A 16,719-nucleotide genomic window follows, 5' to 3' on the forward strand; every position below is an offset into this window, starting at 1 on the left:
TGCCTGATTGTTTGCATGTTTCTCCTGTTGGTTTATAAGCTTCCTGAAAGCAAGACCTGGTGTTTGTTTGGTTGTTTTTTTACTTTCTTTGTATCTTCAGCTCTTAGCCCAGTGCCTGAGGCATAGTAGTGCCTGGAGAAATTCTTTGTTGACTGACTATAGAAGGCAGTTCTCCTCTTCCTGCCTTCCACACTCTTCCCTTAGCCTCCTTTCCATCATGTCCCATCCAAGGCTCCCTCCATCCTCCCGTGGCATGGACTCAAGTGTATTGGTCCTTCCTTCTTCTTCCTGGATGCCAGTACTGGATGTTACCTACAGTTCCACTCATTGCAACTCATTAAATTAGGAGGTTGATTAGCCCCAGCCATGGAGACACCTGGGTCAGGCTCTGCCCTATAAAGACTGGAGATGGGCTGGGGCTGTCTAGACCTGGTGGAGGGCTCTGGGTAGGTGGATTGTTACTCTGTTTCTAGCCATTTGGGAGTTTCAAGATGTCTCTTGAAGAAATTCGGAATTTTCTTGATCCCTTCCCAGATGATGTTGCTCTGAATCTGACTCTGGACCTCTCCTCCACTTCCAATCGTCTTTCCTCTTCCTCAGTTTTTGTTCCTGACATTTCTACCGAGACCATGAACAGGACCAGTGACATTGAGAACTCAGGTAAGTGGAGAGAATCAAGGAGGGAAAGGTAGGAAGCGGGTCCTGGTGCAGTGAAAGCTGGGGGAGTCCTGGAGCCCAGCCTCTTCCTTCTTGCCCTCCCTATCTGTCCAGTTTCTTATGCTTAACTCTCCTTCAGATACTCTGTTATCTAGCGACATTCATTGGCTTCCTTGCCCATTTCCTGCCTCCATCCATTTCCCTTGGTTATGCCCTGTATCAGGTATATCCTCCCTCCTGGTTTTCTTCAAGATAGCTCAAAATCCCACCCTCTTAGGGAGGCCTTTTCCAGATCACTCTTTACCCTCTTGTCCCCTGAGTGTTAGTTCCTTCTCTCTGGGATTATAATTCCGAAAACATTTTGTAATTACAAATTATGTATATTTTATACACTTACATGATTCAAGACCATCTCCAGAGAGACGCTTTATACTTTACACATAGAAGATTATCCAGAAATGCAGTGACTGGGGGTGGGTTGGGGAGCCTGTTGGGTACAACTCCCAGGATTGGGGCCACACAACAAATAAGGACCAGAGGGCGTCCTGATCATATCTGACCAACCTTATACCGATGTGTGCATATTTCATATGTAAATGTCTGAAAGTTGCCTCCTCCATTGGACTCTGAGCTCCTCGAGGGCAGGGGCTGTATTTTTGGAATTTCTTGGAATTTCCAGCATTTAGCACAATGCCTGGAACATAGAACAAATGCTTGTAGACTGACTCAGAGAGCCTCTTTGGATAATGATGTCTATTGTAATATCCCCATTTTTTGTGAGGCTTGGATGAATCAGTGTATGTAAGATACTCATTCATTTTTAAAAACTCTTACTTAGGATCACTTGACCCCCATTGCCTAGCCCTGACTGCTCTTCTGCCTTGGAACCAAGATTCAGTATGAATTCTAAGATGGAAGGTGAGGGTTTAAACAGAAAAGTGAGGGACTCCGTTTACAACGGAGGCAGGTTTTGTTTTGGGGGGCCTCTCACATAGTTTCATCTTCAGCCAGTCATGGACTCTGTGTCAAACAGAGAACTAAATGAGATAATGTCCACAGCCGAGTAGGGGTGATCAATCGATGTGGACATAGATGAATGTAATATGACGGAGAAAGCAGCGAGGACCCAAGAGTCTAAGAATGAAGTGCTCTGAGAACAGATGGGGAAAAAGTAATAGGAATTTAGAACTTTGAAGGGAGCTCTGAGATACTCTTGTTCAGTTGTCTCTGACCCTCCAGGACCCCATTTGGGGCTTTCTTGGCAAAGATACTGGATTGATTGGCCATTTCTTTCATCAGTTCACTTTAAAGATGAGGAAACTGAGGTAAACTTGGCTGACCTTTTGAGATACTCTAGCCTCCATTATTTTATAGAGTACATACAATATAGAGGTCCAAAGTAGGGAAAGGACTTAACCAAGATCACATAGGTAATAACCAGTAGTTCCATCACGCAAACCCAGGACTTGGCTTCAAGTCAAATACTCTTTCTACCATATGATGAAACATAATTCTATTTCTCCAGGCCCTTAATCTCTCCCATACTATCCTCCAAAGGTGAAAGCCCTAAGGTGAGTGGAATGGGACCAGAAGAGAAGAAAGGACATTTGGACTTAGATGTAGGTTTGCACCTAGAGAATGAGCATCTTCTACACTCAGTCCACATTCAACTTCTGCTCATTCATTCAGTTTCCTCATCCATAAAATGGGGTGAGTGGGCTAAGTGGTCTCTGAGGTCTTTTTTAGTTTTAGATCTGGAATCCTATGATTCAATGATCTTTGCTCCCACCATGGTGGCTCACCATTTCCACTGATCTACCCCTGCCTCTGGTTGGGGCTGAAAACTAGCCAAAAAGAGGGAGAATTGGGAAATGTGACAAAGTAGGTCTCTTGCTAATTATCTCACATTTATAGAGGGCTTTAAGGCTTTTCTCACCATGACTCCAAGGAGTAGATCTGTCAGTGAAGTTACCTTACAAGTTGTAAAGCCCCTACTATGCACTAGGCTCTAGGGATAACAATCTCTATTAAAAAATCCCAGGGTGGACATGAGCCTCGTGTCTCAGATCAGGAAACCAGGGCTCTAAGAGGCTTAGTGATTTGTTTGAAGTCATGCAGACAACGTTGGAGTTGAGACTTGAACTCAAATGTGGAAGCCCTCAACTCTTTCCATGGAACCTCACAGAGGAACATGATTCAAGACCATCTCCAGAGAGACGCTTTATACTTTACACTAGAAGATTATCCAGAAATGCAGTGACTGGGAGTGGGTTGGGGAGCCTTTTGGGTACAACTCCCAGGATTGGGGCCACACAGCAAATCAGGACCAGAGAGAGTCCTGATCATATCTGACCAACCGTATCTTCCCAGTGGCTAATGGGGTTAGCCCCCTGATTGGAAGAGTCTCTTCCTACTCGAAATCGATGATCCCCTGAACTGAATCTAACTTATGTGTTAGAAAAACCAATTCTCTTCTCTGGGTCTCAGTTTCCCCACTTGTCAAATGAAGGGGGGCAGGGTGTGATATGTGATAATTTTAATGGTCCCTTCATGCCTATATAGTATGGGATTCTATGGCTCTAATTACTGAGCACTATTATTGGCCATTATGTGGCTACTGGCTATAATGGGCCAAGCCCACCAATATGGTATTCAACAAGAAGCTTTGAAATGGTCCCTGCCCTTTAGGAGCTTATAAACTAGATGAAGCAGTAAGATGACAAAAACACTGGCTAGCAGGAGAGACTTTTGGGCAAGTGGAACCTTGTACTTTCCTTTAAATATAGAGCGCTGTGTTCTAAATTGACTAAATAAAATAAAAAAAATAAAGTCAGATGCTTGAAAAAATATATAGAGAGCTGGTTCAGAAGGTTCTTTGTTTAAAAACCCTTACCTTCCATCTTAGAATCACTACTGTGTATTGGCTCCAAGACCGAAGAGTGGTCAGGGCTAGGCAATGGGGGTCAAGTGACTTGACCAGGGTCACATAGCTTGGAAGTGTCTGAGTTTAGATTTGAACCCAGGACCTCCCATCTCTGGGCCTGGCTTTTAATCCATTGAGCCATCCTGCTGCCCCCCTTAATATCAATTCTAAGACAGAAGAGTGGAAAGGGCTAGGCAATCAGGGTAAAGTGATTTGCTCAAAGTCACACAACTAGGAAGTATCTGAGGCTAGATTTGAACCCATATCCTCCAAACTCTAGGCCAGGCTATCTACCAATTATTGCTATCTAGCTGTTCCTCAGGAAGTGCTAAATAAACCCTAGGAAATAAGTCAGAAGAATGCCTATTTAAAATCAGTGCAAAGACAGTAGCTGGTGTGTTGAATGTGAGGAGCAAAGAGAAGTCAAGATCATAGAGCGTGGGATGGAGGGGCTATAACTTTCATCGAGCTATAAAGATAGGTTGGGGCCAGGTTGGGTTGATAGGGAGACATGGGAATCGGTTGATCAGGGGAGTCCCAGGATCCCATCTTCACTTTTCAGTTATTTCTCTTTTTTTCCCCCTCTTAAGCAACCTCCAGTGTGCAACCAGAACTTCCTGGTCATCCATCCACCCTCCAAATGGTGACCGAAGCGCTGAAGGCCAGGGGGGACAAACATGGCACCTCTGTAGCGGCTATTAAGTTCTATATTTGCCGAAAGTACCCAGCTATCAATATGAGGAGATTCAGATACTTACTGAAACAAGCCCTGGCCAAGGGTATTAGTGATGGGGTGCTCGTGAGACCACGAAATTCTACTGTTACTGGGGCCAGAGGAAAATTCAAAGTAAGTTCCTTGTCTTCTCTGGCCCCTGGTCTTCCTCCTCTGTACAATGAAGTGGGTTCCCCTTGTGGCTCTAAATCCCCTGAGGTCTTCTCTACTCACCTCTCCCTTTGTCCCCTTCCATCCTTGCCAGTCTTTCAGCCTATGTTAAAACAGGAGTGTTAAAAACTGTACCTGTCCTCCAGGAGGGTCTAACCTGGGTGAGGTGGGAAGATGGCGCAAAGACTAAGCTGGAAGTTGTAGGGTTCTAAACTTTGAACTGAGCCTATCTAGTTCAATCTTCCTCATTTTACAGATGAGGAAACTGAGCCCAAAGTACTTCTCAGATACATGATTCCCCTCCTCTATACTCTTTGCACCCCAATCCCCATGTAAAGTAGTTCCTTCCAATTTAGAATCTGATTCTCAAGGTCTCCAGAGGGTAAACCTATGACTAATGGTCTCTAAGTTATAGGGAGGCAGATTTTGACTCAGGATGAAGGATGAACTTTCTAGCAACTGGAGATGCCTTCCAACTGCGAGGCAGCAGAGAAAAAGTCCTGCTTTGGGTCCAGACAACCTGGGTTCAAATTGTCTCTGATATTTTCTACCTGTGTGACCTTCAGAAAGACAATTGACTTTCCTGAACTAAATTTCCTCATCTGTAAAATGAAATTGGACTTTGATCCCAGAAGCAATAGGGAGACATGGGAGTCAGTTGATCAGGGGAGTCCCAGGGGAGGACTAAATGGCCCCTTCCAGCCCTAGATCTAGGGTCCCAGGACTAACAGAAGAACCCACTTCAGGATGATGTGATTCTCCTCCATCCATGGAGTCATCTAAAGAGAGTTTGGGTGACTGGATGCCAGAGATATTAGAGAAGGCATCTTGCAACAAGTGGGATATCTCTGCTATGGCTAGTTTGCTATCCCCTTGACCAGATGTGATGGTCTCTGCCATTAATAGTTTAAATGAGCCAGTTTTCTTCAGATATTCAGAACTGACATGTACTTGAGGTTTTCAGAGGCTTTACAGATATTGTGTGATAAAATTTCTTGTGATCTCTGGATCAGAAACATTTTAAAATGTCTCTAGGGGTGGACTAGCTGTGTATCTTGGTGGATTGGGAGCAAGGTCTATAGACAGGAGTCCTGGGATCAAATCTGGCCTCATATACTTCCTCCCCGTGTGACCCTGGGCAAGTCACTTAACCCCCGTTCCCTAGCCCTTGCCCTTCTACCTCAGAACCAATACGAAGCATTAATTCTTTTTTTTTTTTAACCCTTACCTTCCATCTTGGAGTCAATACTGTGTATTGGCTCCAAGGCAGAAGAGTGGTAAGGGTAGGCAATGGGGGTCAAGTGACTTGCCCAGGGTCACACAGCTGGGAAGTGTCTGAGGCCAGATTTGAACCTAGGACCTCCCGACTCTAGGGCTAGCTCTCAATTCACTGAGCTACCCAGCTGCCCCCCGAAGCATTAATTCTAAGATGGAAGGTAAGGGTTTAAAAAATAATAATAATATGCCTCCAGCCCCTGGGATGGGGTGAAGGAAGAGGATAGAAATGGGAATGATAATCTATACCAGGAATCAAATGCTGGGAAAGGGGGGAGCTATGGGATATTCTTATGTTACCCAAGTCTGGCTTCTGGGGAAATAATATCAAGCAATATTAAAATGCTTAACCTTTTATAAAAGACAACTGCCATCTGCCTTCTCTGTCCCACTGACTGCAGGTGAGGGAAAGGGCACCATTAGGGCTGGTTTTAGGAATTGGTGGCCAACGTCTTGGTTTGATCACACAAGCGGGTCCCTTTTCCCTTCTTCCTCTGTCTATCCCAGTACCTGAAATTCTACCTTTGTGCCCCTGTTTCAAAGACTTTCCCTCCTTTGAGTCTTCTGTGAACATTTTACTGGGAAGGAAAATACTAGAAGCCATTTTCAACTAATATCTTAGCATTTCCTGGCAGCACTACAAATGATCAGAGAGGCTGAGTTAGAAGAGCTCTTGGAGGCCATCTGGTCCAACCCATGCCAGAAAGAATCTCTTCTGCATCAGAGTAATGCCCAGCCTTTACTTGAGGGCTTCCAGTGAGGGAACTCGCTACTTTCCAAGGAAACCCATTGCATCTTTGGACAACTCTAATCAGGAAGAATTGTTTCCCTAAGGAGAAGCCTAGACCTGCCTCTCTGTCTTCTATGCATTGTTCAGGTTCTGTCCTCTGAGACCAAATCGACCAAATCGGATCCTTCCTTCATGTGATAGACAGCCCTATGGATGCTTGAAGACAGCTAGCTCTCCTAGCTTCTTCTTTTATTAAAAAAATTATTTATTTTTTAAACCATTACCTTTCCATCTCATTAACATCTCTAAGACAGAAGAGCAAGGGCTAAGAAAACAGGGTTAAGTGACTTGCCTAGGTTAGACAGGTAAGAAGTGTCTGAGGCCAGATTTGAACTCGAATCCCCCTAATTGAGCCCCCATCTTTTTCCCTTGCCCCAGTCTTCTCTAGACTAAGGGCTCCAAGTTCTAGCGGTTGATCTGCAGGTGGCATGGACGAGAGGCTCTTCACCAATCTGCTTGCTCTCCTCCGATGCCCTTCAGCTTATCAGCATCTTTCCTGAAATACAAAAATGATGCACCCACAGCTGAATTTGGCTCTCTAAACTGAACCTGACCAGGAAATATTCCCATGAGACTGGCACCTGGGAGACGTTGCTTCGCTGTCAAATATCCATGCTGATTCACATCAGACTTGGAGCACACTGGCCCCCGTGCCCTCTGGAAACTGGATTACTGTCCCGCGGCACCTCCTCCTTCCCATTCTCAGGAAGTTGGTTTTTATTATCCCTTGGGTAATCCTTCATGGTTTTCTTTATCATATTTCATCTCGTTCAATTCAGCTTGATGTTCTTGCCAGTCAAGATCTTAAAAAAAAAAAAAGTATCCTGATCCTGTTATTAGCATGCTTGTGATCCCTCCCGCTTTTATTTATCTGCACATATCTGACCATTATGCAAGATATGCCTTAATCTACTTTATTATTATTTTTAAGCCCTTACTTTCTGCCTTAGCATCAGTTCTAAGACAGAAGAGAATCAAGGACTGGCAATTGGGGTTAAATGACTTGCTAGGGGCCATATACCTAGGAAGTGTCTATGGCCAAATTTGAACCCAGATCCTTCTGACTTTGTGCTGCCTCACTGCCCCTTTGATCGACATTATTGTTGTTGTTGTTGTTATTATTATTATTATCCTTACCCTTATGTCTCAGAAATGATGCCAAGTACTGGTACTAAGGCAGAAGAGAGGTAAGGGCTGGCATTTGGGGTTAAGTGACTTGTGTAGGGGCCATATACCTAGAAAGTACCTGGAGTCAAATTTGAACCCAGGTCCTCCTGACTTTATGCTACCTCACTGCCCCTTTGATCTATATTATTATTATTAAAACCCTTACCATTTTGCCTTAGAAATAATACTTAGCATTGATTCTAAGGCAGAAGAGAGGTAAAGGCTGGCAATTGGGGTTAAGGGACTTGCCCAGGGTCATACAGCTAGAAAAGTCAAATTTGAATACAGGACTTCCCATCTCTAGACCTTGCTTTCTATCTACTGAGCCACCCAGGTCTCCACTTAATTTATATTATTGATGCATATTAAACAGCACGAGGATGCAGGTACCAATTCCTGAGGCACTCGTGAAGGACCCTTTTCCAAGCTGATACAAAGTCATCCATGACCAGGGGCCCTTCCATCAGTTCTGAATCAACTTGTATTGCCCTCCAGCCTTTATCTCCATCTTTTCTCTTAGAGTATTGTGCAAGACTTTACTATCAGATGTTGTGCTCCAATCAGGGTAAACTCTGTTGCTGGCATCCTCTTGCTCTTTCAAAAGAGGAAATCAAATGAGCCTCCTGTGTCTGACTATGACAATTGCTAACAGCTGACACATAGTATTTTTCGGTTGACAGTGTCTGTTATATTTTGGTGTAGTTTATATCATTAGCTTCAAAACTCTGTGCAGTGGTTAGCACAAGTATTTGCTCCTCCTCTTTTTAAAGATGAGGAAATGGAAGCCCAGAGCAGTGGGCTAAAGGGAGAAGCTGAATGAACTACCCAGCAAGTGTCATATATAGACAATGAACTTGGCTCTTCTGATTCTGATTTCTAAGCTATCTGAATATAGTCTGTATTCAGGGTTTGGGAGCACTTTAGGATAGAAGAATCGAAGTGCACCAAAGATGGGCTTCTCCAGGTTAGTCATTTTGCCTTGCGTATGCTCCAGTGTTATTAGGGCTGATACAGAAACAAGGACCAGCCCAAGAATGATATCATGGCATAGTGATGAAGTCAGAGCACCAGGATTTTGCATCTAGCTTTTCTACTTACTATAGCTATGAAAAAGAATATGTGCTTCCCTGGGTTGTGGTTTCCTCCTTTATTAGAAAGGATTGGACTAGGTGGTCTCCTTTTAGCTTTTAGGGATTATAAACTCTGAATTTTCCATATCAAAATAAATGATTTTTATCTGATAGGAAATTTTGTTGGGTGCCCAAGTGCTTTCTGAGCTCTTCTGACTACTATTAAACCATTGCATTACTTTTGCAGTTAGTGTCCAAGAACAAAGCCAAGGCCATGAAGACTAAGAAGTTAACAGTAGCTATCAAACCCAGGAAAAAGAAGGCAACTAGGAGCAGTGAAGCTGGAAATGTTTCTTTAGAAGCTTCGACCAAGAGGAAGGCCCCTGCAACCAAGAAGAAGGTACCTGAGGAGGCTTTGACCAAGAAGAAGGCCCCTGCAACCAAGAAGAAGGTTCCTGCAGCAGCTGTCACCAAGAAGACAGTTCCTGTGGAGACTTCGACCAAGAGGAAGACTCCTGCAACCAAGAAGAAGGTTCCTGCAGAAGCTCCAACCAAGAGGAAGACTCCTACAAAAGCTTCAACCAAAAGGAGGGTTTCTGCAACCAAGAAGGTTTTTGAGGAGGCTTTGACCAAGAGGAAGGCTCCTGCAACCAAGAAAATGGTTCCTGCAGAAGCTCCAACCAAGAGGAAGACTCCTACAGAAGCTTCAACTAAAAGGAGGGTTTCTACAACCAAGAAGGTGCCTCAGGAGGCTTTGACCAAGAGGAAGGTTCTCACAACCAAGAAGAAGGATCTTGTGGAGGCTTCAACCAAGAAGAAGGTTCCTAAGGAGGCTCAGAAAGATACCAAAGTGGAAATGGCCAAGGGGGACTCAAAACCAAAAGATGCTAGTAGCAAAAAAGGTAGGCAATCTGAGGGGTTTTAGTGGATTTTAGCCTGGGGTTCCCCAATTCATGGTTAAGAGCTTTCTTGACCCTTGCCTGAAGCCATAGGGTCAATAGTCTAATCTCAGAGGTTGAAAGAGGGGCATGTAAGGGAAGAGTTGGTGCCATTAGTGACTGCCATGTTGTCCTTGTGTCCCCAAGCCTCAGCATTTCAAGTAACAATTGACAGTTTCCTACCACCTCTTCCCTTCCTCCTACCTGGCAATTTGAGACATTAGTCCCATCTTGAGGAGCTGCGGTATGGTGGTGGCTCCACATCTATGATAAATATGATAAATAATGATAAATTATTTGGGAACCCCTGAGATAAACTTATTTCTGGTGGCACAAAAGCCAAATAGATGGGTATAAATTGTTAGATGACTACTTGAATCTGTGACTAGGCTAAAAAGTGTCTGATAAATTTATATAGACAAGCACAAGAACAAAATAATTAGAAATCTAGTTCTGAGATGGAGAGCCCTGGGTTCTGTTAAAACTTGGGAAAGAGACTTCAAATTCCTATCATAGTCATGAGTTGCCAGAGGCCATTCTCTAAAGACATTGGCACAATGTGGTGGTATAACCAGATAGATGAGCAAAATCCCAGGTGTCCTCAAGAGGGCTATTGGGAAATGATGGTCAACCTTCTCACCTTCATATAACACTTTGGTATAATCACACCTGGAATCCTGAATGGTTCTATGGAAAAATAACACAATTGGAGGTAGCCCAGAGAAATAGTCGAAATAAGTACCTCTTCTTCCTTCTCTGTTTCCTGGTTGTTGGTGCCCTCTTTCTTATGAGAGCATAAGCTCCATGATCGAAGGAACCATTTTAGCTAACCTTTGCATATATCCCAGGGTTTAGTATCATGTTTTGAGCACCACGGATATACTTCTCCATCATATCTCTCCCATGCAATACTGAAGACTCTCCTCTCATTGAGAGAGGAAAATAGATCTACCCCCCAATCCTTGATTGTTATAAGTAATTGGCATAGTAAAAAATAACCCACAAAAAACCATTGATCTGGGAATCTGGAGATATATTCTATTCCTTTAAAAAAAAAAAACCATACTTATACCAATACTGTGTATTGGCTCCAAGGCAGAAGAGTGGTAAGGGCTAGGCAATGGGGGTGAAGTGACTTGCCCAGGGTCACACAGCTGGGAAGTGTCTGAGGTTAGATTTGAACCCAGAACCTCCCATCTCGGGGCCTGACTCTCAATCCACTGAGCCACCCAGCTGCCCCAATATATTCTTTTCCTGATTGCCTTGCTGAGGCATTTTCCCCCCCTGCCTAGGCCTCAGGTTCTTCAGCTGTAAAATGAAGACATTAGAGTAATATAGGAACTCTCAGGCCCCTTTCAGCTAAAAGGTTCCATATTCTTCCCTTCCTTCTCTCCAACAGCCCTTTCCCTTCCAATTTTTGATTTAACAAGCATTTATTAAACATTTACTTTTTGCATGTTGCTGGGCTGGGTGCTAGCAATACCAAACCCAAAGTGAAAAATAGTCCCTGCCTTCAAGGAATTTATATATGGTCCATGAAAATGGATAAATTGTTGTTGTTCAGGTATTTTCAACTCATGATCCCATTTGGGTTTTCTTGGCAAACATACTGAAATGGTTTGCCACTTCTTTATCTTATTTTGCAGATGAGGAAACTGAGGCAAATAGGGTTAAATGATTTGCATGGGGTCACACAGCTAGTGTCTGAGGCCAGCTTTGGACTCATGACTCCAGGCTTGCACCCTATTCATTATGTCACCTCATTGCCCCAAATGGACAAATATCTATGTGATCATTTAAGATGTATGGACAGAATACTAATAATTAAAGGGATGAAAACAGTTTTCTTTTAGGAGATCAACAATCAAACATTTATTAAGAGCCTACTGTATACAGGACATTGTTCTAGTTGCTAGGGTGTAAAGACAGTAATGAAACATTCCCTCCCCAGGGAGAAGACTGTGGGTCAACTATGCCTTTGAGTTCTGCCAGTGTTGGGCTAGTCTAGCGCAGACATGATATCTATGTCTGAGCCCCAACATTACCTCCCTAGCCACGTCCTCTTAATTAAATGAAGTCTCTGGTTCATTCCTCCAGTGTGCTTGGGAAGGAGCTAGTCCCGTGTCCCTTTAGAGCATGAGAGACAAGTTATCCCTTGAGGCAAAAGTCGCCCCTCAATTTTTTCTTCATCTTTCCAACAGATGTGGAAGAGGTGAGAGCCAAAGCCAGGGGCACCAAACCAAAGGCTGAAATTCCCAAAGTAAGTAGGCCAGAGTCCAAATTCTCAAAGCCTCCCTTAGCTGGGTTGAACTGTAGGGATCATGCCCCCTTTCTATCCCCTTCTTCCCTATCTACTTTTGCCCTAAAAAAAAAAAAGATGAAGAAAAATCCATCAGAACTTGCAGCTCTCAAGCTCTCTCTGGTAAGATCTAAATGGACTTGAGTGTGAGGAATGTTGGAACAGCCCCAGTTTCCTGCTAAGTCCTCAGCTATGAACTTCATTCCTAAACGGCAAATGAGGCAGGAAATGTTTGATCGTGTAATTTCCAAAAATGCACACTTTTACAACTCAGAACAAAGGTTAAATTCCTCCTGTTTCAAAGTTCCAAGGTGGGAAAATGAACGTATTGGCTTCACAAATCCTTGTTCATGGTCCCGTCCCATTGGCTATTACCGTTCTTGTTTTTAGCACAGTTCTTAGCACACAAGAAGGGCTTAATCAGTGTTCATTTTTGCTTCTGTCGTCCCCCTCAACCAAACATCTTTTTTTTTTTTTACATATATATATTTATATATAGGGCAAGAAAAAAGCTTCCATTTCACCTAAGAAAGTGGCAGAGGAACATAAAACAGAGAAAACCAAACTCCAGGAAGTCTCAGAAGCAAACCCCAAGGCCAGAAGGCAAAGGAGATCATCTAGTGTCCATGAAAAAGATGAAGAGGCAGCTGCTATGTCCAAAGCTGGAGGGGCTGGGGGAGCTAAAGAGATCGAGGATGAACCAAAGACAGCTCCGCTGAATAAGGGCAAGTTGGATGTGGACAACAAACCTTCTACCTCCCAATCTAAGGTGTCTAGGGAGTTGGACACAGCCAAAGATGAACCCAAAAGCAAGGGAAAGAAATCTGAGGCCTCGAAAGTAATCAAGAAACCTGGGAAAAGCCCCCAAGATCCTTCATCCAAGCCAGCCAGCAAGAAGGCTAAGTAAAGCATAAAAGGTTGATTGACCCAGGACAGTTCTAACAAGGAACTTGATTTTGAAATAATGGGCCTTCTTTTTTTCTTTTAAAGAATTAGACAGATACTGGTATCTACCTCTTAATAAAGTTGTGGGTTTTTTTTTTTTTTGCATTAGCCAATATTAGGGTCAACTGTGTACAAGAGATGAGGGTCTTGGTTGAAGCATCATGAGAAAGGATGGATGGAAGGAAGGAAGTTGAATGGGTCAGTCCTAACCGGTCTCATAGGCTCAACTCTTTGGATGCTGGCTTGCCTTCCTCATACCCTCATTCTCTGCCCTCTGACTGGCTAAAAAATCTGAGCACAAGCCTTGTCTGGATGCTTTAACAGTTTCCCTGTGGCATCTGCTAATGTGAACAGAGAAGGTTGCCAGCTGGATCAAGAGGCGAGATGCTGTGAGTGTGGATGGGCTGTGAGCCCAAAGGAATGAGGCAGACAGATTAGTGTTAATTAGCATCAGCTGAATTATGGCTTGCTTCACCTAATGCTGGACTTCTGGGAATGGTAGGGCTCACCCATCTCCTCTTTGCTTCTTCCCAGGTACCCTGCCGTTGGATTTCCTGATGGGAAAAATTCCATTTAAAACCTTCTTTCCCATACCCTGACGAAGTCCTCATTTTAAGGCTACTGCTGACATTGGCAGACCATAGTTGGTCCATCAGATTGAGAGCTCCTTGAGAACAGGGACTGTCTTCTACATTTCTTTGTTCCCCTAGGGCTTAGCAAAGTGCCTGGCACGCAGAAGTCACTTAATAAACACTGGTGCCTAGTCTATCTGCCTCCTTGATATTTGCTATTAGTTTTGGCTAATTAGCAACCAATGGTGCTAAATGCCAAGCACCAGAGATACCAAGACAAAACAGTCCCTGACTTTAAGGAGCTCATGATCCATGCAGGGGAGAGGGGCAAGACAACATTTTCATAGATAAGTAAGTAAAAAGGTAATTTGAGAAAGGCAGGAGGAATAGTAGCAAGAGAAATGAAAAAAAAGACTAGTAGCTGTGAATTAAATCTTTAAGGAAGCTTTTTAAAGAGTCAGAGAACAAGGAGAGAGGAGTATGTGTTCAGGCATGGGGGAAGGAGAGTCGTCCACATTAAATAAATACAACTAAGCAGAAAATAGTTTGAGGAATGCCAAAGAGGCTAGTTTTTCTGGAAAGTAGAGTATGTGTGTGGGAATAATCTAGAAAAGTAGGTTGGTGCTAGGCTTGAGGGATTAAGGAGTTTCTATTTTATCACGGTGACACTAGGGAGTCAGAGTAGATTCTTAAGTGGGAATGAAATAGTTAAACTTGTAAAGTAGGTCTTTCTTTTGGGCCATACTAAATGGATTTATATGTAGCAGGATTTTGGAGTCAACTGGTAGACTGTCTTCCTACAGTTGCATCGAAAACAAGTAACATAGTCTCTACTCCAGGTTGTAGGAGAAGTAGTCGGGAAAAGTCTTGGACTAACCTTGGTAAGACAGCAGGCTTTCCAGTGTCTTCTAAGCTAATGTTTCTTAGCACAGGGCAGGACTGAATTGCATTTTCCCCATTGAGGACCACAGGATGCCTGATAACACATGTTTTTAGTATCTAGAAAAGAATACTAAATTCATCTGAAAAGTCATATGATCTACCCTCATCCCTTCTTGTATACACTTACTCCACCTGGAATGATAGCTCACAGCCTTGTTCTGGATGTGGAAGGCAGAGCTGAAAAAAATCGAAGCATTTAGTTTAAACTTATCCAGTCCCTGATTTCTATAGGTGTGAAAACTCAACAGGAAGGGAGATAGGAGAGAAAGACTACTTCATGCAAATATGATGTGATTTGTAGAAAGAGTCCTGGGCTTAGAATCAGAATTTGAGTTCATTTTAAATCCCAACTCTTCCACTGACTACCTGCTTAATCTTGGGCAACCCTGGGCCTCGATTTCCTTCATTTGTCAAATGAAGGTGTTGGACTACATGAATGGTTTTTAAACATTTTTGATCTAAGGATCCCTTTACACTCTTAAAATCAAGAATCTCCCTCCCCGTGTCAGAGGTTTTGCTTATGTAGGTTATATCTAATATTTACCATAATTAGAAATTAAAATATCTAAATAATAATTATAAAATTGTTTTGACCTTGTGGACCCCCTGAAAGGGTCTCAGTGACTCTAAGGCCCCAGGCCATACTTTGAAGACTTTTGGATTATGGAATTCTTAAGATTCCTTCCAGCTCAAAACCTATAGATACTAAAGAAACTTCTGTCAGCTGAAATATCCCCTGGTCTCTGAATCATAGGATTTTTCCTCACTTAAAAACTTCTCATGCTCCTAAATATTAGAAATGAACTGAAATATTTTCTATAATCCTTTGCCAATTTTCGCCCTTTAGCAAAATCTAAAATCTCAATTAAAAAAACCTCCACAAGGTGAGAATATGGGTTAAATCAGTTTTGTTAGGACTCTGGGAACTACTGAAATCTAGAAATTTCTTTTTCTTCTATGTATGTTCCTTCCTGGAAACAATAGAGAATTAAAGATTTTTCATTTTAAATAAAGCCAATGTTTCCTGTGAATTTTGAAGAAAAACTGAATGTAAAATTTCTTCCTCTGTTTTAAGATAGCAACTCATTTTTTAAAAAAGCAGTAGATGTGGTCTCAGCTAATTTCTCCTTCTTGCCTTGTCTATCAGTCACCCTCAAAAGAAAAAGATTCCTCACCCCTGGGGGATGATGGGTAAGCTGGGATAAGGCATAGAAGTCAGAGCAATGATATCATTAGACTCATAGAAAGAGCTGGAAGAAGGCTGAATTCAGATGTGATCCTTTACGACCTTCCTTTAGAGAAGAAGACTCTGAGGTCCAAAAGGTCTTCATAATGGCTTAAAATGTCTGTTTATTTAGTGCTAATTCCTTGGACCAGGAGGATAGCCTTCAATTAGCTCAATATCCCTATGGGCAAAATAGGATCTACTCACTACCTTTTAGTTTCTAGGAATGCAATGAAGGGCAAAACAGGGTTCACTTGGATTTGTTTTGCTAATGTGATGGTTTTGTTTTTTTGGTAACGTTTACCATTTTTGTTGTCATTCATCCCTTATAGTTTGGTAGGTATGTGCTGACCTTGGCATTAGAGAATATTATGCTTGGAGTCAAGACTGCCAGAGGCACTTATTAGCTACATAACTGAGCAAATAATATATCCTTCCTATCTTCCATTTCTTGATGTTTAAAATGGATGTAGTACTTGTCCTACTTACCTCATTCTTGGAGCAGAAGAGCAGCATAAAGGAATCAGGAAGACCTAAACTTCAATTCTGACCTATACCATCTCTGTGACCCTGAGCCAGTAAGCCACTTTAACCCTCAGCACCCTGGACAACGCCATAATATGGTGGGTAGTTGCTAGGCAGCTGCTCATCTGCCTAGGTAGAGGGAGCTTCCTCACTAGGAATTTCCCATGCCAATAAAATCACAGGCCAGATACCAAAAAAAGAAGGGATGCTTCAGAAACATCACATACTGATCCCTGGACTAAAATTGGTTGAACAATACAAAGTTAGCATACCTATCTCTTGCTACTTGTATGCTTTGGCTCATTCGTTCCTTAACTATATGAAGGCTTAAAATCCACAAAGTCTGGTTCTTATTTTCCTCATTTATTTTCTTGGGGGTAACCCTCCCGACCTTAGTGCTCCCTCCCTTTCCTTTTCTTCATCCTATACTCCCTCACATTTAAAGAGATTGCTATGAATACATAAGGAAAGAAAACTATTACGATCACTATGTTAGACTGCTAAGAAA

General features: G+C 42.8%; 1 protein-coding gene across 1 annotated transcript; it reads left to right on the forward strand.

Moving 5' to 3' along the window:
• Positions 1–410: 410 nt before the first annotated feature.
• Positions 411–15,474, forward strand: LOC103098361 (histone H1.8). The gene is made up of 5 exons (XM_007500258.2): positions 411–660; positions 4,171–4,427; positions 9,013–9,667; positions 11,905–11,963; positions 12,502–15,474. The coding sequence occupies exons 1-5, from the start codon at positions 492–494 to the stop codon at positions 12,907–12,909; spliced, it is 1,548 nt and encodes a 515-aa protein (XP_007500320.2). The 5' UTR covers positions 411–491; the 3' UTR covers positions 12,910–15,474.
• The last annotated feature ends 1,245 nt before the right edge of the window (positions 15,475–16,719 follow it).

This window comes from Monodelphis domestica, chromosome 7 (genome assembly GCF_027887165.1).
Source record: "Monodelphis domestica isolate mMonDom1 chromosome 7, mMonDom1.pri, whole genome shotgun sequence".
Classification (NCBI taxonomy): Eukaryota; Metazoa; Chordata; class Mammalia; order Didelphimorphia; family Didelphidae; genus Monodelphis; species Monodelphis domestica.

What these genes read in the sequence shown, in the direction of transcription:
- LOC103098361 (XM_007500258.2), top strand. Translation starts at nt 492, where the DNA reads ATGTCTCTTGAAGAAATTCGGAATTTTCTTGATCCCTTCCCAGATGAT. An exon ending in AGATGCTAGTAGCAAAAAAG is followed by an intron (nt 9,668 to 11,904) that starts GTAGGCAATCTG and finishes TCTTTCCAACAG; the next exon opens with ATGTGGAAGAGGTGAGAGCC. An exon ending in CAAAGGCTGAAATTCCCAAA is followed by an intron (nt 11,964 to 12,501) that starts GTAAGTAGGCCA and finishes ATTTATATATAG; the next exon opens with GGCAAGAAAAAAGCTTCCAT.